The following is a 27,103-nucleotide window of genomic DNA, read 5'->3' on the forward strand; positions in this document are numbered from 1 at the left end:
TTAAATACATAAAAAACAACCATGACTCAGGAACAAATATCTGTGTCATCACACAAATAAATGCCCTTACTGGGATTCGAACCCAGGACCATCGGCTTTACAGGCAGGGTCACTACCCACTAGGCCAGACCGCTCGTCAATATGAGATGGTAGTTATCTGGACAGTCGACTGGCGTCCTGTGTCATCTGCGTCACCTGACCGGGACCGAGCACGATGGCCGGCACGAGCGTGAAGCCGGGCGGCGGTCAGCCGCGAGACCTGCCTGCAGACGAACTTCAACCTTGTTGTAACGCTGTAATATACTGTGCAAGTTTAAGAGATGGTACCTGGAGAGGCGGCTGGCGTCTTGCTCCAGCTGCGTCACCTGACCGCGCACGATGGCCGGCACGAGCGTGAAGCCGGGGGGCGGACGGTACTCGGCGGGTGGCCGCGAGACCTGGGACAGACGGACACCAGGCTTGTTGCGACGCAGGTTCTTGTGGACCTCTTGGTTTTTGTCGTGCACCTGGAAATTAATATTTTTAGAATATAGTGAATTATAAATCGAGTAAATAAATAACTTACTTAAGCAAGATATTTAATTTACACAAAGTTCCTGGAAGTTACGTACCCCGGGCTCTTCTAATTAATAATAAATGAAAGTAGTGAAGTCTTGGATAAAATCTTTACCGAAGTAGATGACGCTATTCAGCGCCATATGATTTTTGGTAGGTAATAAATTATAAATATTTTTTTCAGATGTCAACTTTTGACAGCCAGTGTTACCGTATAACGTACGGAGCCGTACAGCGAGATCTTCTCAGTGGTCAAATTCGAGGCACGACTTTTTCTGACTTTATGCTTACACACTTTCTACTTTAAGTAAATAACTCTCTGATTCTATTTAATTTTCTTTAATAGATTTAAAAATAGGTAAATATCAATAATAAAGAATAGATATCATAAAGGCAAAGACTCGAGTGGAAGTAAAAGGTCGTGAAGACAGACTACCTGGTTCGCGAAGGACTGCAGCTGGCTGGCCCGCTCCTGCACGGAGTACTGCTGCATGAGCTGCTGCGGCGTAGGTGCTGGGTGTTGAGGCGGCGGCGGCGCTCGGCCCTTCGCCCATTTGCGCCGTGCGGTGTAGCCCCGGAAATCTGAAACGATTTGTCGGCAAAAGATGAATCCAGGACCTATGTAACAAAATATTTTTAATCTAATTTGAGTTGGACAATGCAAATTTAGGTACTTATGTAAATTTTTTTCTTACTCTTTACACCTATTCCACAATGAATAATTATTTGATGATACATACTGAAACTCCTACATAGTTAGACTGCCAGCTATATACCGAACCAAGTCAATTCAAGTAATATTTAATTCGGATTACAAATGATCCCTGAATTTTAAAACAAATGTAGGTTTATTGAACTCTATTAAGTTGAAAGATTCAAAACCGATTAAGATTGCGTCTTACGACTCTGGATAACAACGGCAGCTTTATTTGAATCGACGTTTTCTTTATTGCTGCCGGAATTGGTGTCGTTGCTGTCGCTATCGTTTGACGTCATCTTCCTTAATATCTTCGCTTTCATCATGGCCTTGTTTTTAATTAAGGCAGCTGAAATTTCATAAAATTTAATAAAAAAATTGTTTTTGTACGACGACGCAAGATAGATAAGTAGATACCTGTTATGCAAAGTCAGCGTGCTAAGAACCAGAACATTAATATTGTTGGAATTAATTCCGGATATCCACTTGTTACCACTAAGATGTTTATCAATGAAGGTCCCTATTCATTATTAATTATATTACAGATGATAGTTTTGAAAAACCCCGACAGGTGATAACAACTGAGAAAAAACGTAATTTATTCCTCATCTTGGTGGTAATGGGTGGGAATGTATTATTTGTTCGGGCGTCTCTACAAATTAAAAAAAGCTTTCTTAAACGTGCTGTACCTATAAATAGCACAAGTGTTTCTTACCACCGGATTTATGTTTTCGACTGTCCTGTTCCATCTGTTCCCTCTGGAACTCCCTGGCTAGCTGTCTCTGTCGTTCCTGGAGTCGTTTCCTGGTGAGCCAGCCTCTAACGTGTTTCTGCAGCGTGAGTACAGATATAGCCATCTGGGCCTTCAGCCGGAGGAAGTAACGTCGAGCGAGCCATCCTCGACCACACGCTTGTACTAATACTACTTTCCGAATCTAAAATTTTAGGAAAGTATGTAATAAATGCCTAGTAAATGCGACCCTTAAATATTTTGTATAAATCTTATTTTAAATTTAATGTATAGGTAAGAATAGATCCGATGACACCTATGTAGGATAAATAACTATTTGCTTATTTTCTGTATTTGTGTATACATATACGAGTACGCCTGTACGAATTAAATGAGCAATGTTACATAAAAACTATATTGGTCCAAAATTTGGGTTTGCGGAGGTGAACGACAGATCTATCTTTCAGGGGACAGCTTAGACTAGATCTCATGTTTATGAAAATTTGTTATATCTGCCCGAGCATACATATCTGCCGATCGGACAGCGTTCATACCATAATAATATACATAAAATTTACCTGTTCTTCGTAGATTCGGGCGAGTACTTCAACGTGATAATACTTCAAGAAGACTTTTGATTTCCCTAGCGCCCAGCCGTCCATCTTTAGTCTTAAAAGCAAAAGGCGGCACGTGTCTCGGTTCGGTTTTACTTCTTCATTATAGTTGAATGCTAAGAAACTGTACCTGCAAACATTATTTAAGACTTGAATATTAAATTAAAAAATATATATGACGGCGCTTCGCTAGCACCATCTTTTAAGTTACGATGGAACTAGATTGACAGCTGTCAACCTGTCAGTCTGGCGGAGCGTTGGGTCGATGGTTAGCGCCACCATGTTGAATGTCAGAATGATTTGAACTTCAACGAGCGCACCACGGAACCGACGAATCGCTTTTGTTCCGCGTAATCTTGCGTAATTTATAATTGAAAGTGTGTAAAATCGATAAAACAAGTGATTTCCTAATTACTAGTACATTTATTTTGTGATTATGCTTTTGATTAGATATTAAATAACTTTTGATTGTGAAGTGTGTTCATTATTGACTACTACCTAATCGTGCACTTACATTAACCACTATGGGCGATGCTAATAAAGGCGGAGAACCGCCTACATCAGAAGTGCGAGAAATCCCGCCCGAACCGCAATCCGAGAAACGGCCGCCAGATGAAAATAGCGCCTTAAATTTTTTTAATAACATGGAAGCGGTATTTACCCGTATGTTAGCATCGTCACATGCTTCGGTAGCTGGTACTAGCTCTCAGACCGGTGTAGTGAAATTAATACAGTTTAACCCTGAAGATGCCGACGCGGATATAGAAGGTTGGTGCAAGGTCACTGAACTTATAGTCAAGACTAAGTGCCTAGAAGGAGTAGATTTGCTTGTAGCGCTCACGAGTGCTTTAAAAGGACGTGCAGCTACCTGCCTGACTAAACTAGATTTGAACGCATTGACGTGGGAGTCAGTAAAGCAAAGTTTGATGGCCCAGTTTTGTCGACCCAAGTTATTACAAGATTACTTTGATGAAGTTTTACGTTTCCAAATCGGAACCAAGGAGACGGCACCAGAAGCTGGGTTACGTTTGTGGAATATGATCGAACGAATTCCTAAGGCTCAAATGGAGGAAGTTGTCATAACTGGTTTTGTTATATCGGTGTTGTGCCAAAAGGATAGTCTTATTCGCCGCGAATTAAACGCACATGCTATTACTACTAAAGCTCAGTTGTTCAGAATCCTAGGCGGCATTTCAATAAAGCGACGATTGGATGTCACTGACACTCAAGAACCCGAACCGAAGCGATCACGAACAGCAGATGCTAGATTCCCGGGCAAATGTCATTGGTGTGGAATCCCTGGACATAGACAATCTGAGTGTAGAAAGCGACGAGAAGATTCTTCTGCGACTCCTAACCAGCGAGATGCCTCAGCTCCTGCGCGTACCTCGGAGAAGACTTCAACTGTAACCTGCTACAGTTGCGGCAAGCCTGGACACCTAGCTACGAATTGTCAAGAAAAGAAGAGTGGTAGTAAAGTTGCTGAGAAAAAAGAGGTCAATGTTTGTGAAGAACGACTGTCGAGGGGTGTATTGAGGACGTCATCCGGTGAGCCAGTCACTTTTTTATTTGATAGTGGATCGTCTTGCTCTTTAGTGAAAGAAAGCATTTTTAGTAAAATCCCAGGTACTGTGCGCAACGATCTCGTTTATCTTACGGGTCTCGGCGGTGATATAGAGTGTACGTCTCAAATTTTGAGTAAGGTAGATATTGGAGAAATTTCAGAAACCTTGAAATTTCATGTAGTACCTGATGATGACGTACACCTTGTAGAACCTGTCTTAATAGGAAGGGATATGATTAAAAAGGGGTGGAGTGCTAAAATTAGTAAAAACGAAGTGGTCTTTTATTCTGAAGAACAAACTAATGTTTGTGATTCTCACGCTACTAAGCCAGATTTTTCACAAGTAGATACAGATTTGACAGGCAATGATCGAGCGACTCTAATTAAACTATTGAATCGCTATGCTGACTGTTTCATAGAGGGTGTCTCTAATAGGCGCGTAAATACAGGGGAATTAGAAATCGATTTAGTAGATCCACATAAAATTGTACAGAGGCGCCCTTACAGGTTAGCACCGGTAGAAAAGCAAATCGTTAGAGGTAAGGTTCAGGAACTTCTAGATGCCAGTGTCATTAGAGAAAGCTCATCACCATTCGCGAGCCCTATTCTTCTCGTAAAGAAAAAAGATGATTCCGATAGAATGTGTGTCGATTATCGCGAGCTAAACTCCAATACGCAACCTGAGCACTACCCTCTACCTCGTATTGAGGAACAAATTGACCAGCTTAGTGGTGCACATTATTTTACATCACTGGATATGGCATCAGGGTTTCACCAAATCCCCATCCACCCGGCCTCGGTAGAAAAGACGGCATTTGTGACACCCGAAGGGCAATACGAATACCTCGCAATGCCCTTCGGGTTGCGCAATGCTCCTTCAGTCTATCAACGTTGTATCACGAAGGCTGTGCGTCAGCTCGAGGATAAGCCCTTAATTTATATGGATGACGTTTTATGTTACTCCAAGGATATATCCGATGGTCTTAAACGACTTGAAGCAGTCTTAGATGCTCTTTCTACGGCTGGATTCTCTTTCAACTTAAAGAAATGTAAATTCATGAAGAAACAAATCGACTTTTTGGGGTATTCACTTCAGTGTGGTGAAGTTAGACCAAACCCACGCAAGATACAGGCTCTTATAGATTCCCGTCCGCCTAAAACAGCCACGCAAGTTCGTCAGTTTCTAGGCCTTGTCTCCTATTTCCGGAAATTCATTCCCGCATTCACAAAAATTGTTGGTCCACTGTATCCTCTAACAAAACTGAAGGGTCCTGTAAAATGGGAGGAAAAACACGAGAAAATCCGCACTACTATAATAGAGATTCTAACTTCTGAACCAGTTCTGACCATTTTTGACCCAGCCTTACCAGTTGAGCTGCATTGTGACGCTAGCTCTGAAGGCTATGGGGCTATACTTATTCAAAAGAAAAACGATTTTCCGCATGTGGTCGAATATTTCAGCCGACGTACATCTGAAGTCGAATCCCGCTACCACTCGTACGAACTGGAAACGCTGGCAGTCGTACGAGCTGTAGAACATTTCAGGCATTATTTATACGGCCGACGTTTCAGTGTGTTTACGGACTGTAACTCGTTGAAAGCGTCGAAATCAAAATCTGATCTGACCCCACGTGTTCATCGCTGGTGGGCATTTTTACAGGCCTATGATTTTGACATCATATATCGCGAAGGTCGTGGTATGGAGCATGCGGACTTTTTGTCCAGAAATCCCTTACCAGACTCTTCCTCACCTACATCTGTGACCCCAAACAAGAAGATACTTTTTGTAGAATTGCATCAAGGCTGGCTTTCCGTAGAACAGAAGCGCGATGCAGAGATCCAAGACCTAATCAACAAGCACAATAACAACGATTTTCCTGACACAGTCGGTCAAACATATGATGTTAGGGACGGTATTCTTTACAGGAAGGTAGTAAGAAACAAGATCATTTCATGGTTGCCAGTAGTGCCTCGTTCCTTGACATGGACTTTGATCAACCACGTTCATAGTGAATTGCAACATCTGGGTAGTGACAAAACGTTGGACAAATTGTACGAACAGTACTGGTTCCCGCAGATGTCCAAGTCCGTTAGAAAGTTCATTGACTCTTGCATTGTTTGCAAAGCATCGAAAGGCCCCTCAGGTGCTCAACCCGTACAATTACACCCCATTCCAAAGATTTCTGTACCGTGGCACACAATTCATATAGATTTTACCGGGAAGTTAAGTGGAAAGAGCGACCGCAAAGAATATTGTTCCGTAATTATCGATGCATTCACTAAGTACGTGTTGTTGGAACATACTTTTTCGATTGATTCAGCTAGTGCAGTTCGAGCCCTCAAAAACGCCGTATGTCTTTTCGGAGCTCCGAAACGTATAATTGCTGACCAAGGCAGATGTTACGCTAGCCAAGAATTTAAGAACTTTTGCTCTGATCATAATATTGAGCTTCATTTTATAGCTACGGGCTCTAGTAGGGCGAACGGACAGGTAGAGCGAGTCATGCGCACCCTGAAAAGCCTGTTAACAATTGTCGAAAACGACGCCAACAAAAGATGGCGTGACGAGTTAGGAAATGTTCAGTTAGCGTTAAATAGTACCATTTCCACAGTCACCAAATTTACGCCAACTGAACTTATGTTCGGTATTCGTTCACAGTCTTTGGGTATATCACAGATTAGGACTTCTGCTTCAGAAAGCGAACAGCGAATCGATTTAGAGTCTGCTAGACAGGATGCATCTAATAACATACAGAAAGCAGCCGCATCAGATGCTCAAAGGTTTAACCAAGGTCGCGCGACTATTAAACCATTCGCAACAGGAGATTTCGTGTTTATCAAAAGTAGCGAACGCAACCAGACTAAACTAAATAGAAAGTTTAAGGGTCCGTTTGTTATAACTGCCGTGTTAGATAATGACCGATACGAATTAAAAAGTTTGAGTGGTTCCAACCATACCTTTAAATACTCACACGAGAACTTGCGTTTAGTACCTAAAGGGCATGAAGGATTAGTTGAAATATCTACTAGTTTAATGAGTCAGGACGAGGCCACGACGGCGCCGGAAAACGTAGAACTTAATAATGACAGCCTCGACAGATTAAGTAGTTGTGATACATTAACTGCAAGCTCAGATACCAATACCGCAGAATCAGACACACTTACAGCAGGGTCAGATACGTTAAGTAATCACTCTGATCATGAAGTCATCGAGCTTGAAGTCGAAATTCACGCAGAGCAAGACAGTCTTTAGCTAGTAGGTATGTCTAACGCTGTGTTTATGTTAATTGTGGTGAAGGGACAATGTCGTCCGGGCCATGCAGCTGCAAGCGGCTGGTCGTAAGGACACATTTGTCAGGTCAAATCATAAATGATAACTGGTCGAAGGGACAGTGCCGTCCGGGCCATGCACATAGGGCTGGTCGAAAGGACACACCCGTCCGGTCCAGATTAATGCAGCATTGTGAGGTTGATCCAACTGTATCGTCCGGGCCAGACCCTCATGTTAGGGTTGGTTGATGGGACATACTAGTTGCGACTGAGAATATTCTTGTTTGGATATTGACAGAGAGGTACCATCCGGTCCATGCGTGGTCGAAAGGATGTACGTTTTCTCTACTATTCTGATAAGAACATCGGTGAAATTATAATTAACTGCTGGTCAGGTTGGACGAGCGGTTAAGCTAAGTTACTGATACTTGCTCGATTGATTTTGTGATTGTTACAGAACTGCAACACAAAGCGCCCGAGGACGGTCGCATGTCAGTCCGGCCGTGACGGCGCTTCGCTAGCACCATCTTTTAAGTTACGATGGAACTAGATTGACAGCTGTCAACCTGTCAGTCTGGCGGAGCGTTGGGTCGATGGTTAGCGCCACCATGTTGAATGTCAGAATGATTTGAACTTCAACGAGCGCACCACGGAACCGACGAATCGCTTTTGTTCCGCGTAATCTTGCGTAATTTATAATTGAAAGTGTGTAAAATCGATAAAACAAGTGATTTCCTAATTACTAGTACATTTATTTTGTGATTATGCTTTTGATTAGATATTAAATAACTTTTGATTGTGAAGTGTGTTCATTATTGACTACTACCTAATCGTGCACTTACATTAACCACTATGGGCGATGCTAATAAAGGCGGAGAACCGCCTACATATATATCTACACAGATTATTTTCACGGAGTCCACCAGACACAGGCATAAGTATAACTAACGTATCAATTAACTTTAACTGTCATAAATGACGTAGATCACTCGACAGGTTCAGGGTAGGTGAGGTGGCTCGACAGGTTTCAAACCTTACTGTATGACACATTAACACTAAAGACACGAATTTCTGTTGGATCCATGTTGGATTTATCTGTGGTCTAAATATTTTAATTATGGAAGTGATTGTGGAGTTGTAATTAATTAATTGTTATATTATACGTAATTGTCTTACCTCTTCAAAAATTCTTCAAACGTTAATCGGTGGGAGAACCCATTTTGTCTTATCCTAATAGTTTCTAGAACGCCCGTATACCTAAGCTGCTTTAAAATTTTCGTAGAATCAAAATGTTTCGGTGACCGCGAATCGTTTGGTTTCAGGCACCTCACGAACTGGGGTGAGCCACTGACCATTTTCTGGAGCAGTTCCATTAGAGAATATCGGAAATATGTGGACACTGTTTGCTGAGCGCGAGATTGTGAAGCAAGCCCACGGCTATTGAAGCGGTCCTGCTGAAAATATGAGTGATTAGAACAAGGAAGTTTAATCAACAACTACCCACGGTTTTGTACAGATAAGTAAAGTAAAAGGAAATCCTAAATTTAATCTAATGTAATGTTGTTATGTAGCATATAGTAAACGTTTTTTTTGTGACAGTAAAAAAAACGTTAGTATAACTTACCCGAGTATCACATGAACTGTCTAAACTTCTATTAGTGTCCATATCTCCTTGCAGAGGGGAATATAAATTGCCAGTCTTTGTAATCGGACACTGGAAAAGGAACCTAATTATATCGTATTGGCTTTGTCGCATCAATTGAACCACTTCCGGAGGCAGGAAATTGCGGTTTTTCTCCAGAAACCCATCGGCTTGATAAACCACGCGACCGGCGAAGTGGTGAATGGCAAAACATATAGCATCTGATTTTGGTCGGACATAGTATTTGCTCTTTAGATTATTATGGAATTTTTCTGTAAGAAAAAAAAATTAGGTAAGGTAAACATACTTTCTATTAGTGATCCAAAGGACTCGAGCCTTTTAGCTCTTTTTTTAGGGCTCGCCTCATTTCTTGACGCCTAAAAGGCTAAAAGCCTATTTAGCTCTTTAGACGAAACGGGAGCTGAGCTAAAAGTCAATTTTGAGATTTCAAGCTGAATATACCCGTCGCTCTGACGGGGCGTGAGAGACTGTATTTGTGTGTGTAATGCACGCACACAGATGCGTACGCTTGCACCCGCGCGTGCCTCATTGCCGACAATTTGCAATGTCATTTTTCGTGCGTTACTGCCACGAGGCGTTCACTTATTACTTACTGTGTTGCGATTGAATTTTTTGACCCGGCTTACGTTTACGGAACTCGATAATCTTTTTACTACTGTGACTTGGCTTTGTTTACTTGACTTTGCTGATCAGCTTATTGTGAGTTGTGGTTACCTATTGGACCGCACGCAATTCATCTACCTTTATTCAAGTAAAGTACCTATACCTTTTGTTATACCTACGTGTTGTTTACAAAACTTCTGGTTATAATATTACAATAATTATGACATTTGTGTTGTACGTAGGGTACCTACTTATGATACTTACTTATAAAAAATTCATGATAACGTCAAATAATGAGTCAAAAGGGTAGGGAAAATAAATCGTGTACTTACTTATATATACTCTTACACTCAACAGCCAACTTTAACATTAGAAAAAGGCACTAAATTTAATTTATTATGGGAGGTCGATCATTGTCGATTACATTTTTTTTAAGTTTGCTGCATTTTTCTAATGTCAAAGATGACTTGCCGAAGTATAGGTAGGTACCTACATACATATAGGTAAATCGTGTTTATTAGTTACACACATAATATTTAATGAATATGGCAATAGAGTTTGGAATTCATACTTACCTACTATTCTAAACAACTTTCCTAATAGAGTTTTACTAGAAATAAGTAATAAGCCTAATAAGATTAAGTATATAATAAAAAAAGAACTGAATACCATAGTACAAGAATAATTATTAGTTAAGTAAGCACATAAATATAATACATATACCTACACATAAATATACATTATGTATTTATAATGATAAGTAATAAATATATTAGAACTTAAGATTAGGGAATAAATTTAATATGTCCCCCTCATCCTAGTTACTAAAATCTTAAATATTAAAGATTATAACTAGGTTAAGAACGTGTAATAGTATTATTTTTTGTGAATTAAAAACAGATTTGATTTAAAAAAAATTTAATGTAAAATGCCTATGTACGTTTATATAAACCTACTTCGATTTATGAAGCACATAATTCTTATAAGCACCATATACCTACTGTATTCTCATAAGGCCCAGGTACTCAAGAAATATGACCAATATTTGCCATTATCATATTAGTTTTATTTTATTTGAAAATTTAAGGCACTAAAACATCTCTATTCCGATTGAAAGTAATTTATTTAAGTATCTAAATTTCAACGAACTTAACCTCTAAGTATTATACTATAAAGGTACCTGAGGGTATTATTATTATACGAAACATTATTTTAAGAATACGAGTATTCATTACTTTAGAAGGTACCTACTTATAGATTTTATTGCGTGATGCACATATGCGTAATTAGCCGAAACCTTTATAAGAGTGTAATTCATAAGAAGTACATAAGATATAATTTATGTACTGGTTTGCTGTTAGCTTTTAATTGTATCACTTTACATATATGTTACTCAAATAACTAACACGGTTACACTGTTGTAAGAACATTATTTTTCAAGTAGGCCTTATTATACCTACTATAGGCCTTATTACCTCCTAGTACCTTAGTAGTAGTAGTACTACTACGGAAATTGATTCAAAGACTCAAGACTGACATAAGTGGCAGTAGGGTGTAGGGTTTTTTCTAGGCTTAATGAGTTCGCTGAAGCTTATTTTTTATACTTAGCGCACAGAACCACTAGTTTAACAGTATCAGCTCTAACCACATGTCACCATTTTTTAGTTTATATTACTTATGAAAGCAAAAGAATATAAAAAAGTATATGATTAATACATACATACATACATACATACAATCACGCCTATTTCCCGGAGGGGTAGGCAGAGACCACGGATTTCCACTTGCTACGATCCTGACATACCACTTTCGCTTCCTTCACATTCATAACATTCCTCATACACGCTCGCCGGTTTAGGGTGCTCTTGCTCATTAATATGATTTATAATTCTAACATATTTGCTATGACTTATTTTTCAATGGTAATTATTAATAAGACATGTCAAAATCTGTTACCTTAATGCAAAAAAACGAACTTTAAGCGTGCTAACTTTCAAAATTTCAACTTTTATAAGATAGTATAAGTAGATGGGCAAAAATTTTGCGTCCATGTCCACCAGTGAGTAAGTGATTGAGATACCTAAACATTTAACTTTATAATGTAAAATGATATAATTTACTAACCTACTCGTTTAATTTCAGGTAGGTTGAATAAGGAACCAAGTAACCATGGGGAGGAGGAGTGGACCAAAAAAGAGACTGTATATGAGTGTTACACGAAAAAAATCTAATGTTTGCGTCAAAAGAAATATCCACTCAGAATTGCATCGCCATGCGTCATTATCGCCGCCGATTGATGCATTTGCAGCAACAATGGAAGAAAATGCAAGCTCATCATCAACTGCATCATCGCCGTTTGATATGACCATTGAACCCGAGCTTTTTGATCATGATAACAAAGAAAACAAAATTTTGGAAGGTCGCAGAATAGTGGACATAAAATATTTATTTTCTGCGATCTCAAATATCAGGCACGATCATACAAATTGTACATTTGCTGATCTTGCCTTTGTTAATGAAAGACGTAAGGGTTTACACAGTGAATATATATTTAAGTGTAACATGTGCAACAAAAAGGAAACGATATACTCTGAAGACCCAAAAAAGAAAATGTCAGTAAATACTGCTGCCGTAGAAGGAGTTATGTGCACAGGGAACGGATATGCTCAGCTTAACGAAATTTGTGCTTCGTTAAATATGCCAAACATGGATAATAAAACATACATTAAAATAGAGCAACTCTTGGCGCCAACCATCGAAGAATGCGCATGTGAAGAAATGATTGCAGCAGGCCAAGAAGAAAAAGGCTAGCTATCTTGAATGGCGATGTTGATGAGCATGGATGGCCTTTAATAACAGTAGTTGCCGATGGTTCCTGGGCAAAACGTTCGTATAAAAGTGGATATAGTTCTGCATCCGGTGCCGGTTGTATTGTTGGTCTCCGTACCAAAAAAGTATTGTTTTTGGGCGTAAGAAATTCATTCAAAAAATACTGTTTAAATAATTGGCTACTCAAACAATGCTTCTATGTATAGTATAAATAATGACTACACAAAAATGGGTAGTATTGTATATAATGCACGAAATAAGGCCCGATTCTTAAGCGGGTTTAAATTTTGAGGCCATGTCCGCTAATACTATAGACAAAATATCAAGTTTAATAAACACAAAAAAAAAACATTGATGGGCCTTATTTTATAATTTAGGCCTTACTTTGTAATTTAAAGTAGAGTTAGGCCAAGAAAAATCTATAGCGATTTTGATAGAACACGCAGTGCAAGTATTATTTCAAACGTCGCTTCTATGAAATTATGACATATAAATAACACTTGCACTGCGTGTGCTATCAAAATTGCTGTAGACTTTTCTTGGTCTGACTCTAAAATATTCTTTATTACACCACAAACATAAAAACAAATTAAAAAAAAACCGGCGAAGTGCAAGTCGGACTCGTACACGAAGGGTTCCGTACCATTATTTATAAAAACGGTCACCCATCCAAGTACTGACCCCGCCCGACGTTGCTTAACTTCGGTCAAAAATCACGTTTGTTGTATGGAAGGCCCCACTAAAATTTTTATTTTATCCTGTTTTTAGTATTTGTTGTTATAGCGGCAACAGAAATAAATCATCTGTGAAAATTTCAACTGTCTAGCTATCACGGTTCGTGAGATACAGCCTGGTGACAGACGGACGGACGGACAGCGGAATCTTAGTAATAGGGTCCCGTGTTTTACCCTTTGGGTACGGAACCCTAAAACCGATTTACAATGTAGATAAAGGTAGCAACAGGCGGTCTTATCGCTGTTAGTTCTTATTCTTCGTTTGTTTAGCATTAGAGTGAAGGTGACGTGTCTTTTTTAAGCATGCAATCGTATAATTATTTAGCTTTTTTTGTAATAGTTATGTACTTAGTGGTTAATATTAGTATTTACTATTTTTTTTTTTCAATAATGCTTAAAAACGAAGTATAGACATGACAACCAAATATTAACGCCATTGTAGGGCAGGATATACAGAACATGAATCATTAGTACTGTCACGCTCCGTGATTGTTGAGCCATTTAGGGTTCTAGCTAAATTGGACATTCCATAGAGCACGAGTAAGTATGGAACAACCAATTCAGCTAGGACCCTAAATTGCTCGACAATTACGAAGCGTGCCTGTAGGTACCTAAAAATTTTGTTAACCCATTTTAACCATGCAATAAAATATTTTTGATTTTGATTTCTAATTTGAAATATTAGAATCAAAAAGTTCATAATAGATTGTATATCATAACTACAAAAATGTGTTCCCTACTCTCAACCCAAAACCCCTTGTATCTTAGGATCTAGATATTTTCACACAAGACGGTTTATCGATAACTTCTTACATCACTAGATTATCGACATTAAATGTCGACTATTGCCCATCACTTTTCTGGCTGTGTACGTATTTAGAAACTTGACTCCGCCCCTAAAATTAGTGCGATAGGGACAACTGCAGCTGAGGCGAAAAATCCTGCGTAAAAATGACAAAAATCGAGGTTTCGTAGTCCTCTTTTTCCTCCCCCAAAACTTAACCAATCGTAACCAAATTTGGAAATCTAAATGATTATGAAATTATCTGTGTCGGACCGTTTTGCTTTTTTGGCTAATTGATATCAGTTTTGAATACCACGCCTCTCATTGCGGCATAGTCTATTAGGCCATTTTGGCCGTTTTTGAAGGGCTCTAGCGCCTTAAAAAACAAAAATATCAAAAAAAGCAAAACGGTCCGACACAGATATTGACAATATTAATCTGTGTTGAAAAAATCATTGCTCTAGCTTCAAAAACCACGGAGGAAAACGAGGACTACGTTTGTATGGAGGAATGACCACTCCTGTTGGCTCTTTAGCCCCCGAGCCTAGTTCTATTTAAGATCCTAGACTCTTGGGGCTAATAACCTTATTATGCCCGGCCAGCCGGTCGGGGGCTAAAGAGCTAAATAAGCTTTTTTTTAGGGGCTTAATAAGGTTATTAGCCCCAAGATTCTAGGCTTCAGTCATTATAGATTTTGACCCGTGAATAATTAGTTCTTGTATTTTTTTTTCGTAGGTCCCTCGGGGGGGGGGGGGGGGGGGTCACTGGGAGTGTAAATTAAAAAAGTAGTAGACTGAATCAGGCTCCTGCGTATATTCGAAAAATGTTTTTTTTTTTAAACGGTTTTTCTTAAATAACTCGGCCATTGTTGATTTTACAGTAAAACCAAATTTTAGAATCAAATTTCCTACAATTTTTGTCCTCACGGTTTTACTGTAAAATCAAAAATGGCCGAGTTATTCAAGAAAAACCGTTTTGAATATACACAGGAGCCTGATTCAGTCTACTTTATGAATTTACACTCCCAGTGACCCCCCCGAGGGACCTACGAAAAAAAAATCCAAGAACTGATTATTCACGGATAGGGTCGGTTTTATGGATATAATGACTGGACTAACTTGTAGAGAATCAAATTTCCTACAATTTTTGTCCTCACGGTTTTACTGTAACATCAAAAATGGCCGAGTTATTCAAGAAAAACCGTTTTTTGAAAAAAAAACATTTTTCGAATATACGCAGGAGCCTGATTCAGTCTACTTTTTGAATTTACACTCCCAGTGACCCCCCCGAGGGACCTACGAAAAAAAAATCCAAGAACTAATTATTCACGGGTAGGGTCGGTTTTTAGGGTTCCGTACCCAAAGGGTAAAACGGGACCCTATTACTAAGACTTCGCTGTCCGTCCGTCCGTCCGTCCGTCTGTCACCAGGCTGTATCTCACGAACTGTGATAGCTAGACAGTTGAAATTTTCACAGATGATGTATTTCTGTTGCCGCTATAACAACAAATACTAAAAACAGAATAAAATAAAGATTTAAATGGGGCTCCCATACAACAAACGTGATTTTTGACCAAAGTTAAGCAACGTCGGGAGTGGTCAGTATTTGGATGGGTGGCCGTTTTTTTTTGCTTTATTTTTGTTTTTTTTTTGCATTATGGTACGGAACCCTTCGTGCGCGAGTCCGACTCGCACTTGCCCGGATATAATGGATATAATGACTGTACCAGTAGGCACAAACGGAGATGGCGGGACAACCTGGCCGCGTAGCCAACGTGCCAATCGCTTACGCTCCGTAGCGATCGAAATGCAACTGTCACTGTCGCACTAATGTGGAAAAGTGATAGAGAGACATAAAGCGTTTCGTTGTCGAAGCGATAGTGATTGTAACCTTGGCTAGGCCGGCTGGACGCATATCTCAATGGTCTGGCCCCGTAGACAACATGCCAATCGCTAACGCTCCGTAGCGATCGAAACGCAACTGTCATTGTCACACTAATATGGAAGAGTGATAGAGAGACACAAAGCGATTCGATAGCGAAGCGCAAGCGATTGTCACCTTGACTAGGCCGCCTGGTCACTGGCTAGAGATTGCTCAAAACCGAGACGAATGGAAATCGAAGGGGGAGTCCTTTGCCCAGCACTGGGACACCGTATAGGCTTATAAAAATAATATATTTGTAAAGTACTGATCAAGAAAAAAGGTGATTACCAATCAGGCTTCTATCAGTAGACCTTGGGAAACGGCTTTCTTCATCAAGCAGAGCTAACAGACCCATAGGTCTTGACAACAACATGTCTAAGACGGGCCTGTTGTCGGAGAACTCCACAAGATCGACGGGGACGCCCTCTGCCATATACTCTTGCTGTTCCCAGGTAAATATATGTTGATTGAAATAGTACTGTATTTGTTCGTTTGCAATGTTGATGCATAGTTGTTCAAACGAATTTCTATTGAAGTTTTCAAATCCGAAGATATCTAATATTCCAATAGATAGTTGTTCAATGCTGAAACATAATTATTGTACAGAATTATAAAAGTTTAATCAAACTCACAAGTTTAGGGCTGAAAATAGGTTCACAGACATTCTACTTATTTGTTTGAGTCGGGTCGATCAATTACCTAGTAGTAAAAACAACTGTAGCTTACAGAACACTTACAGGCCAATTCGAACATACACTGGCGTCAGTATGATACCTAAATGATGTCATTTATTTCGCTCTTACTTGTCAGTCGCATGTATTGGCAAGAGCGAGACGCACGATACCTATTAAATGACATCATTTTAGACATCATTCTGATGTCAGTGTAAGTTCGAATTGGCCTGTCACTTTTGGAACCGTGGCAGTGCAAATTCTAATAGGCACAGCAATTGTCTGTGGCATGGCTGGAAGGGTGGGTTGTAGGTACGTTAGTAGGATTGTGAGCAGTTAGTAGAAAAGTGTAAATACCCATACGGTCTATTTTGACACAGCAATGCGTTGATCCTCTCGACTATTCTGTCGAAGGCACGCGCATACAGGCCTCGGGCGGTGGCGTCCCGAGCCACGGCCGCTTCGGTGGGCGAGCAGTATCGCGCTATGGTCTCCCCTCGAGCAACCACACTGCTGCTAGTCAAGCACTCGCGCAGGTCTCCTGTCTCTACGCCTAATAGGCACGATGCTGGAATGAAATTTTAATAAGAGTATAACTATACGTTCTTGTATTGGTAGGTATATGTTTACCTATTTCACAAGCATTCATGTTTATTAATGTATATCATGGCATTTTTAGTTATAATGCTACATACCACGTAAAACTAGCCCTAGTAAATGGAGTTATAGTACCAAGCCACTACTTATACCTAAGTACTTTAGGACCAAAGAAATATTACGAAGATAATATGCGTATTTCCGAGACAACAAAACACGAAACAAATTATACCGTTTGTACAGGCAAAATTTTTTTAGCGATGCTAATCCTTGATACGTAACCTTACCTCTATGTAAAGGTGCCGTGTCGATTATCGTAGCTTTGTTATCAGTGTTATCTTCCCCCGCGGTCTCCCCAAATTCTATATCGCCGAGATGTAATATTGCTGATAGCATTTTGTAAATTATTTGTACCTCCTCCTCTTGAAATCCGACCACCTGAAACGAAAATAGTTATTTTTCATTGCTACAGATGTTTCTATTGAGCGAGTAATTACTCATAGAGTAATTTGTGGACGGTACCTCTGTATCTTTAGGTATTTAAAAAAGAGTAATCAAAATCGAAGATGAAAACATTACATGATCAAATAATGTAGGTTAAAGTCAGGTCTTTCAGTGACAGATCCAGGTGGTTTTGTATTTGGTTGGTTAATCAATAAATGTTTTAACTACCCGAAAATGTACAAATTGCTTGTTTACTTTTACCTAAAAAGATACAGAGTATACATAATTGTGTTTTGTTCCTTACCTTAAACGCTTGATTTAATTGCCGCCAACGGTGAACATTATGTTCACGATGGGCAATAGAAAGTGGTTGTAGGTATCGATGCCTAGATTTGAGTTGTTCATCAAGGTAGAATTTCCTCCAACGCCCTTCACTTTCCAAACCATCATATAGATAGTAAAATACGTGAAAATTGCTTTCGCCTCTGCAAATAATGTTGTCTTAGTAAATTATCCCTATTGAGGAAATTAATCAACACACTAAACTACATACACACAGATGTAATCAATAAGCAATAAGGATAAATAGTGGCACTCACAACGCTTGGTGAACAACCCTCGATTGTTCTAAAAGATAAACAGAAATCCGTGCCCCAGATATCCTCCCCACTCTCATGAGAGACAAATCCAAATATTTGCCGAACCGCGAGCTATTGGCGTTAATGCCTGTTCGAGCGTTTCCAAACGCCTCCATGATAGGGTTTACTTGTAGGATTTTATCTTCTACGTTGCCAGTTTGTGTCTGGAATAATAAGAAAAGTAGGTATTGGTTTCAACTACGTTATGTTATGCATATTAGATTTAGGTAGGTACTTGCATATAGGTACATCGATATCGATACTGGTAAGTGTCTTACGCTACCTAGGAGGTAAAAAAACATCATTATGAACCAGTCCGTTTTTCGTAGATCTTTTGTCGACTGTACTTACAATACTAGTAAAACAATAGAAGACATTTGTCAAACTCGAAGACAAATGAATGCTGTTTAGCAAAAATGTGTCAAAGGTGTCAACTAAAAGCATATTTTTTTTCGGTTTATGCAAAATGAACGTGGGTTGAGGCATACCTAATGCTTAACAGCATCCAAATATCAGAGGCCTTAATTACCGCGAAAAAGGAAATTTCTTTATCTGCCTCTTATCTTATCTTATATATAAGATAAGATTATCTGCCTCTCTATCGCTTGAATATGCAAAAGCCATAGAGAGGCAGATAACCAAATTTCGATTATTTCGAACCTCAGTATTCATTTTAACCAGTTTGCGGTGAAGCTCACAGTTAACGTACCTTCGAGAGAAAGACCAGCTGTTTCAACAAGAGGTTGGCCGACTCAGTCTTACCGGCGCCACTCTCCCCAGATATAACTATAGCTTGGTGCTGTTTTTGGTGCATGAGAGCTTGGTGTGCAGCATCTGCTACAGCGTAAATGTGGGGAGGATTGTCCGAACGGCAACGGCCTTGGTAAATTTGCTGACTCTAAAAATGCAGAGACGATTAAAATCTCCGATAAATATTAACCTTGGAACGCTCAGCAATATTTGAAAATGTTTTATCAAGTAAAGCTAGTTTATTTTATGTACGTATTAGGTTCGTTGTGGGGCGGTCAAAAGGCGAATTTTAATGTACTGTATGACAGAGTCTTTTATTAAACAATATAGGTGCATATATTTCGACTAAATATTGCAAATTATTCTATTGGTATAAATATATAAATAATACACTTGAAACAATCTGCTTAAAGGTCACGGTTAAGTGGTTGACCTATTGTTGTAATTCACAATATATGCACTTAAGATACATAACGTAAATTTTCAATTACCTTGGTAGTGTAAATACCTATGTCAGTGAAAGGATTGACCGCCACAAGTATATCTCCAATGTAAGTATATATTTGATTTTGGTTATATCTTTTCTGTAGTTGCTCTACAATGGCATCTTCTGTCAGTACTTCTAATGTTGCTAGATCATCAGTATACATTTTTTCTGGACGTGCTTTTCTATGTGACTTTAGTTTTCCCCTTTTTGTCGTTACATCGGGGGCTCGACAGCTTCGGCCTTCAGCTCGTTGGCGTTTTATTTCTGCTTGAAGTTCTTTGCGAATCTGCAAAATACAGTAATATATAGTTCTACATAACGTAACCTTTTCTGATACTGAAGTCTCATTTATATTATGGTTTACTAACCTTTTCTTCAAAACTACTGACAGCTAATAACAGAGGATGCTCTAGAAGTTCCCTCGCGAATGGTCTTTGGTTCATATCTTTGACCAAACACTCGGCAATGAAATCTGCTAATTGTGATGAGAATAGCTCAGGATGCGCTAACGTAGGAGGCGGATTCCGTGGTATTTGGAACAATGCCCTCATTGGATGAAGTCCGGATAAGGGAGGTTCGCCCTCGGCTAGTTCGATAGCGGTAATGCCGACTGACCAAACGTCGCATCTGCAATCGTATGACTGATCCAACTGCTGTTCACATGCTATAACCTAGAAGATGATACACAACTTAAGTTAAAAGCCTTCTTACAGAAATATACAAGACCAAAACACCATGATGATTATTACGCCAAAGACATCATAACATAAGTATTTAATAGAAAAGGTAACAATAAGAATTCGTTTTACTTATAGGTACTACGTACTAAATATGATACTGATATGGTACCATATTTTTGGGCGATTTCAATAGTTCTCGATTAGACGGTAGACCTCGCATGTTTATTAAATTGTCCGTTTTTTGTGTTAAGAAGTACTTTAAGATGTTGGCAATGTATGATTTTACCTCTGGGGCCATCCAATAAGGTGTGCCTACTGAAGTATTTCTCCGAGCAGCAGTCGCAGCTAAATGTGAGGAAACTCCAAAATCGACGAGTTTCACTTCGCCGTTCTCAGTGAGTAGAATATTATGGCCCTTGACGTCCCGGTGCATGCAGCGGTGAGCGTGGAGGTGGGTGAGAGCGCGGACTGTCCCCCGCAGGACGTAGGCCAGCTGCGGCTCTGTGAGATTATTCCCGTGATCGCGGATACCAGCGCATAGATCTGTCACTGAACCTCCGGTACAGAGCTGAAATAGAAATGTAATAAAAAATAAATATAGTTAAGTGTAATAAGCACTATAGGTAAAAGTAAGAAACGTATTCCTCAAAATAATAGAACAATAATATATATAAGTAAATACTTATATTACAAAAAATCATGGTATAATAATATACTCCGCCTGGTACTCCATTCCCGTCTTTTCTAGGTCACCTAACTGACACGGGCTTACGTCATCATGCGACAGCGCTATATGATAATATGCGATAGCGCTATATATAGCGGCCATGTTGTTGTGACGTAGCCCCGTGTCACTCTGGGAATGGAAGACCATGTTTTATTAGACTATGCAAAAAATAAGCCTGTAGTTGACTCTGTTCACCCAGCTCTGATCACCTGGGTCAATTAAGTAAACTTAAAATAAGTATACCTACTTAGTTCACCTATGATTTTCTTGGGGGTATTAAGTAAACTTTAAGTACCTATACCTACGTATAAGTAGGAGTACTTTATTTTTTGCATCAACTGCATGCAATGGGACCATTTTGGACTCTTATTTATACGCATGTACTATTATTAATTAGATTAAGATCCCATGTTAACCGTATTATGACAAATAAAATATTGATTGATTGAAACGCAGCTAATTACAAACTAAGGGGCCTAGTAGCAAAGATGACATTCTTACTTTGACAAACTCCAAACGAAGCGAAAAAATGTATCGGGATGACAGATGTTACAAAATGTCACGTGACTATTTCCATACATTATTTAAGTTTCGATTGGCGTTTTCTATCAACGGTTGTCATCTTGGCTAGGCCCCGTAGTATGCTTGATTACAAGTTACTTCCCAGCTTATTAAAATTCTCTTACCTCCATGACGAACCATATCTGGTCATCATCAGAGCAGACTCCACGCTTCAAGAATAGCCCGAAGAATTCTGGAATGTTTGGATGGCTGGACAAATCCCGAAACACTAGGAATTCCTCCTCGATCTCTTCGATGTTTTCAGTGATGTTCTCCAAGATCTGAAATTAAATAATTGCCTTTGTATAATAATAGCAAAGATACATTGATTGAGTAAGATACGTAAAATTTAACCCTTAAACAGGTTGTGTATATATAAGTACCACATAGCAAAAGATTTTTTTTGGCGATCTGAGTAAATACAACGACCGCAAAATGTCATTATCGTAAAGTCTATTAAGTGGGTTATATCGGAACGTAAAAAAATGACAGGTGTCAAAACAAATTTCTTTGAAAATTTAGTTGTCAAGTTCAAATCGACAACAAATGGCAGTTTTTGTACGTTTCTCCCGCTGTATAAGTTCGCTACGCCGTAAAAAAGTACTGTAAGTATTTTGTTTTGTATTTTTGTGGTAGATTATTAGATAATGTATGTGTAGTAAGTCATAACTTACCTTAGTTATTGTTTTCTGATAAAATATTCTATCTAAAAGTGTGTGGTTCGTATGAACCCTCTGCCCGTCTGGGGCACGTTCGAGTGGTTTATAAGTGGCCTCTGCCCTGCAGGGAGTTTACATGACATTTAAGGGTAAGATTCATTACTATGAATGAACCCTCATAGTACAAAAGTAATATATTTTCCTTTGGTTTTTAAATTAAATATTTATTCAACGGTCAATCTTACGAGCCACGACGTCCATGCGAGCCAAGAAAGTGCTGGCAGTTAGTGAATTTTGTGACGCAAGTGTAAATGTGATGTGCACATGACTTGCCCTTAAAACTACTCTGTATGGCTAACAAGGCAGTGGCCATATAAGGACCACGTAGCACCATTGGTCACGAGCAGTGGGCATATAAAAACCACCGGGTTTTTTTTAAATTAGGGGTAATAAAAAAAAAATCAAGAAATTACTTTTCATTTTAAGCTATTACCTACCCGAATCAGTAATCAAAAGTAAAAAATGCGTCAGCCCTGTTTAAGGGTTAACCATTTGGACCCCAATGACCGATATATCCGCACAGCAGGTTCAACGCCAAAGACCGATTAATTGGTCACAGAGCACAGAGCAACATCAGACCTACGTGCATATGCATAAAGTTCAATTTCAGTTTTGACACTTCGGTGACGTGGCGTCCGAGTGACAGCTTTTGTATTTGACACGGCGTCGAAAAGGTTAAGACAATTTCGTGCTTCGAATTTGACAGGTAAACGAGATGGCGCTGTCAACTCCATACATTTTGCGATAACTGACTGTCAAAAGTTGACGTTTGACAATTCAGTGACCGCAAAACATATGGCGCACTTTTACAGTGCCATCCGTTTTGCACGTCAAACTAAGGGGCACGTTTTTTTCTTAGACTTTACCTTTGTATTACAATAATTTCTCTTTGATAATAGTATACTTAACTTTTGTAGTAGTAGTAGAATTCTAGAAATGTTCATTTGCATAAAACATTCAAAATATATAGTTTTTTTATTGAACAGTAAAATTATTAAATTTGGCAAGCATATAAGATAATCTAATTTTGATATAACTATGCAATATAGAGCAGCTAAAAATAAGTCAACCATATCAATATTTTCAAGATAATCATCATTTTAAAATATACAATAATGCAGTGATGTACATTTTAATTAAAAAGCTAAATATGACGCTCATTGTCACGCTTCTCCGCACCGGAGATCGGATAACGGTGTGCGGACGGCCTTACATAACATGTTTTATATTCCGAACATTGACACTAAGTAGTGTAGAACGAGAGGCTACATAGTTATGTATTGTTTGGTGGCCTTGACACAGATACTAAGTTTTGAGATAACATCTACGCAATCAATTACAGACGGCATGTTAACAATGGCCAGCATAAGAATGAATGTTTGTTAGCGGTGATCGGAGGTCGAGTATACTTAGGAGCTTTCCTGTGCCTAATTAAAGGTATCCTGTGAAGGCTCTTTTATAATACAAGCATCGTCGATTCATGTAAGTTATGTAAGTTTAATAAAAGCTTTTGGTATGGTTGTAAAATTTATATTAATTTTCTTTCTTATTGTATGACTTACGATCATCATCATCATCATCATCTCAGCCATAAGACGTCCACTGCTGAACATAGGCCTCCCCCTTTACGGACTTACGGTCATATTGAATTATTTATTTTAATTAAAAGTCCGATCTGTTATTTTTAAATTACTCTGTGATAATATTTAAGTATGTATTCATCATAATATTTTCATCGGTTATCGTGATAGTTTCACACGAAATAAAACTATGGAAACGGATTATATCGCGTATAACGAATTTATAATACATCTGGACGTTTTGAATCCTTTACATCTCATCATCATTTTACAATGATGCTGTACAATAACGTTTATGTGTATTAAACGTAAAATTTTAAAATTATTTGTCATTTGCAATTTGAAAAATGTATGGAAATTTCAGGACACTTTTTTTCTCCTAATAACGATGAAAAGGGCTCGCGATCCTGACTAGAAATAACACAAAAGTGGAAAAAAAGGTCACAATATATAAAAATGGCAAAAAATAAAAGAAATGCTCACGTATTAGGGTCAAAAAGATCACTGTGTTATATCTTTCCTGTAGACATACACAAGAGTTAAGGGCTATAAAGGTTAATTTTCTTATTTAACCCTTATCCACGTGAAAAGGTCCTCCTTTTATTTCAAGAACTATGATAAAATCATTACTTACATGCCCACAAGCTGTTAACTATTGCCCACAGGAGAGAAAAATGTACTGTTCGCGCGAACACACTAGTTTTCTCTCCTATGGGCAATAGTTAACAGCTTGTGGGCATGTAAGTAATGATTTTATCATAGTTCTCTAAATAAAAGGAGGAGCTTTTCACGTGGATAAGGGTTAAATAAGAAAATTAACCTTTATAGCCCTTAACTCTCGTGTATGTCTACAGGAAAGACATAACACAGTGATCTGTTTGACCCATTACTACGAACTTACAAACGTGAACGAGAGTACGAATAAAATTCCTTAATCAACATAAGCTACCATAAATTAATCTTCAATCAATATTCATGAATCGCTCTTTAGAACATCTCTATTGATAATTTATGCGGTTACGGTTGCGGGTCAAGTTCGATGGAATTTATTCTAAAATCTCATTAGCATTTATAAACATCGATAAAAAAATGAATTTTAATGGAAAGTGCGTTTCAATATTTAACCTTCGATTATTTTCGTCACATTATTTTGTCAAACTGTGAATTTCGTAACACTTGAAATCAAATTAATTATGCAGCGGTGAAATACACCGCCGACTCAAAATTGGAGCTCGCCGTTCCGTTACAACGGCAACGGCTCATTTAGAGTAACTTTTATTGGCTTTTTATTTTACCTAATAAAGATAAAGCGGTCATAGCTACCTTATTAAGAGCAGGAGTAAAAAAGCCAGATGGTCTCTGTAGTTCATGTTAATAAAATTATGTTAAATAAAGTAGGTAATAACTCGCTTAAAATATCACCTACACGCTTTTCTTGAATTGGGTATAACTAATATGTCACTACCATAAATACACAATTAAAAGTATGCATTAGAGACGGGTTTCTTTTTAGCATATGTATGTCGTTTCATTGGTTAACAAAGTTAACAACTTTTGTAATAATTAGCGACCTCATGCAACCCTGTATAAAGTGTATAAGTGCGTGGGTGTCCATTCACCTCACGTGATACTTTTTAAGTAAGTAAGGCATCTACAGATGGGACGCAGGTAGAGTTACCTATAATAGATATATGTTATACATGAACCGTTTAATATTCAACTTTTGTACTTATCGATTATTATTATAGAAAATTGTTATTCATACAAATTTAATATAAGTATTCTGATTTTTAATTTGGTATTATCTCGTGTTTATATAGTTTCACGAGTCGCCTGCGCCGGTTGAGTGAGGTTAACACACCTTGACGGCGACTCGCCTGCCGCTCTTCTTGTCGCGAGCGCAGTAGACCTCGCCGTAGGTTCCCTTGCCGATGAGCTTCTGCAACGTGAAGCGGTCGCGCGTCGCCTGCGCCGGTTGGCCACACATACTACCAATCAAAGTGAGGTAAACGCACCTTGACGGCGACTCGCCTGCCGCTCTTCTTGTCGCGAGCGCAGTAGACCTCGCCGTAGGTTCCCTCGCCGATGAGCTCCTGCAGCGTGAAGCGGTCGCGCGTCGCCTGCGCCGGTTGGCCACACATACTACCAATCAAAGTGAGGTAAACGCACCTTGACGGCGACTCGCCTGCCGCTCTTCTTGTCGCGAGCGCAGTAGACCTCGCCGTAGGTTCCCTCGCCGATGAGCTCCTGCAGCGTGAAGCGGTCGCGCGGGTCGGCCGCGCGGTCCAGCTCCACGTGCTGCGAGAGCCCGCGGTACGCCATGTCGCTGCGCATCGCGGCTCACATTGACATTTCTGAAACAATACATGTAATTGTAGTACAGTAGAGTCCGGTTATAACGACGCCCAAGGGACCGCTGATATTACGTCGTACTAACCGGACGTCGCACTAAACGAACTGCCAATTTTAATATATTTTTTTAATCAAAATAATTACATCATTTTCTATTTATTAATACTTTAAGCGACAATCAAAGAAAAAAAAAACATTTCAACTAAAATATTTATTTACGTTAGTATTACAACACTTTGTCTTAAATGCAGAGACTTGTGCACTGACAGAAAAAACTAACAAAAACACACTTAGAATTACAAAAATAAAACTTAATCCGGGGACAAGGAGAGTCAACTAATAGGAACAAATTGACTTTTGCAATTTCCATTTAGTAGGAAATACAACTTCTATATTTGTAATTTGAAGTATGCTAGAGTAATTTCAGAAATTTGGTTTTGTTATTCCGAGAGGTGCTTTAGCAATATCGGAGGTGATGACGTCATGGGTGAAAACTAACCGTTTTGTAATTCTAAGCGTGCTTTAGCAATATCGGAGACGATGACGTCATAGGTTTTACTAAACTGTACTGCGATTCCAAGCTAGCTGTTGTTATTCTAGAGATAATGACGTCACAGGCAAAAACTAAACTGTTTGCAATTCCTCCGCCCCTAGCAAACGGGCGCCGCGAGAGCATGTCGCGCGCGTGGTAGCTACCCGTCTCTATTTCTGTCTGTATGAATAAGCATTTGGTAGTATATCTCTGTACTAAAGAGGCACTATAAAAGCCTGTCGAGATATTCTACCCATTCCTTTCTTATTCATACAGTCAGAAAGAGACTAGTAGTTATTACGCGCGCAACATGCTCTCGCGGCGCACCTGTGCTAGGGAGGTTGGAATTGCAAACAGTTTAGATTTACCTTTGATGTCATTATCACTAGAATAACAACA

The 27,103-nt window shown here is 39.0% G+C and overlaps 2 protein-coding genes across 2 annotated transcripts in view; one reads left to right on the forward strand and one right to left on the reverse strand.

The window, feature by feature from the left end:
- LOC134789988 (phospholipid scramblase 2) overlaps nt 1-27,103 on the forward strand; it is a 412,262-nt gene that overhangs the window by 247,894 nt on the left and 137,265 nt on the right. The window lies entirely within an intron of this gene.
- Nucleotides 1-27,103, reverse strand: part of LOC134789994 (myosin-IIIb-like) — a 72,083-nt gene that overhangs the window by 5,929 nt on the left and 39,051 nt on the right. Inside the window, exons 2-19 of the mRNA XM_063760735.1 lie at nt 25,990-26,174; nt 21,647-21,802; nt 20,520-20,801; nt 19,922-20,224; nt 19,558-19,839; nt 19,026-19,214; nt 18,278-18,480; nt 17,983-18,163; nt 17,522-17,672; nt 16,995-17,205; nt 16,255-16,550; nt 9,055-9,344; nt 8,607-8,884; nt 2,561-2,726; nt 1,968-2,187; nt 1,458-1,601; nt 992-1,137; nt 328-506 (exon numbers count right to left, since the gene is read on the reverse strand). Of these exons, the coding sequence (XP_063616805.1) occupies nt 328-506; nt 992-1,137; nt 1,458-1,601; nt 1,968-2,187; nt 2,561-2,726; nt 8,607-8,884; nt 9,055-9,344; nt 16,255-16,550; nt 16,995-17,205; nt 17,522-17,672; nt 17,983-18,163; nt 18,278-18,480; nt 19,026-19,214; nt 19,558-19,839; nt 19,922-20,224; nt 20,520-20,801; nt 21,647-21,802; nt 25,990-26,154 (3,842 nt within the window). The 5' untranslated portion in view covers nt 26,155-26,174. The remainder of the gene's footprint in view (nt 1-327; nt 507-991; nt 1,138-1,457; nt 1,602-1,967; nt 2,188-2,560; nt 2,727-8,606; nt 8,885-9,054; nt 9,345-16,254; nt 16,551-16,994; nt 17,206-17,521; nt 17,673-17,982; nt 18,164-18,277; nt 18,481-19,025; nt 19,215-19,557; nt 19,840-19,921; nt 20,225-20,519; nt 20,802-21,646; nt 21,803-25,989; nt 26,175-27,103) is intronic.

Source organism: Cydia splendana, chromosome 4 (genome assembly GCF_910591565.1).
Source record: "Cydia splendana chromosome 4, ilCydSple1.2, whole genome shotgun sequence".
Lineage (NCBI taxonomy): Eukaryota > Metazoa > Arthropoda > Insecta > Lepidoptera > Tortricidae > Cydia > Cydia splendana.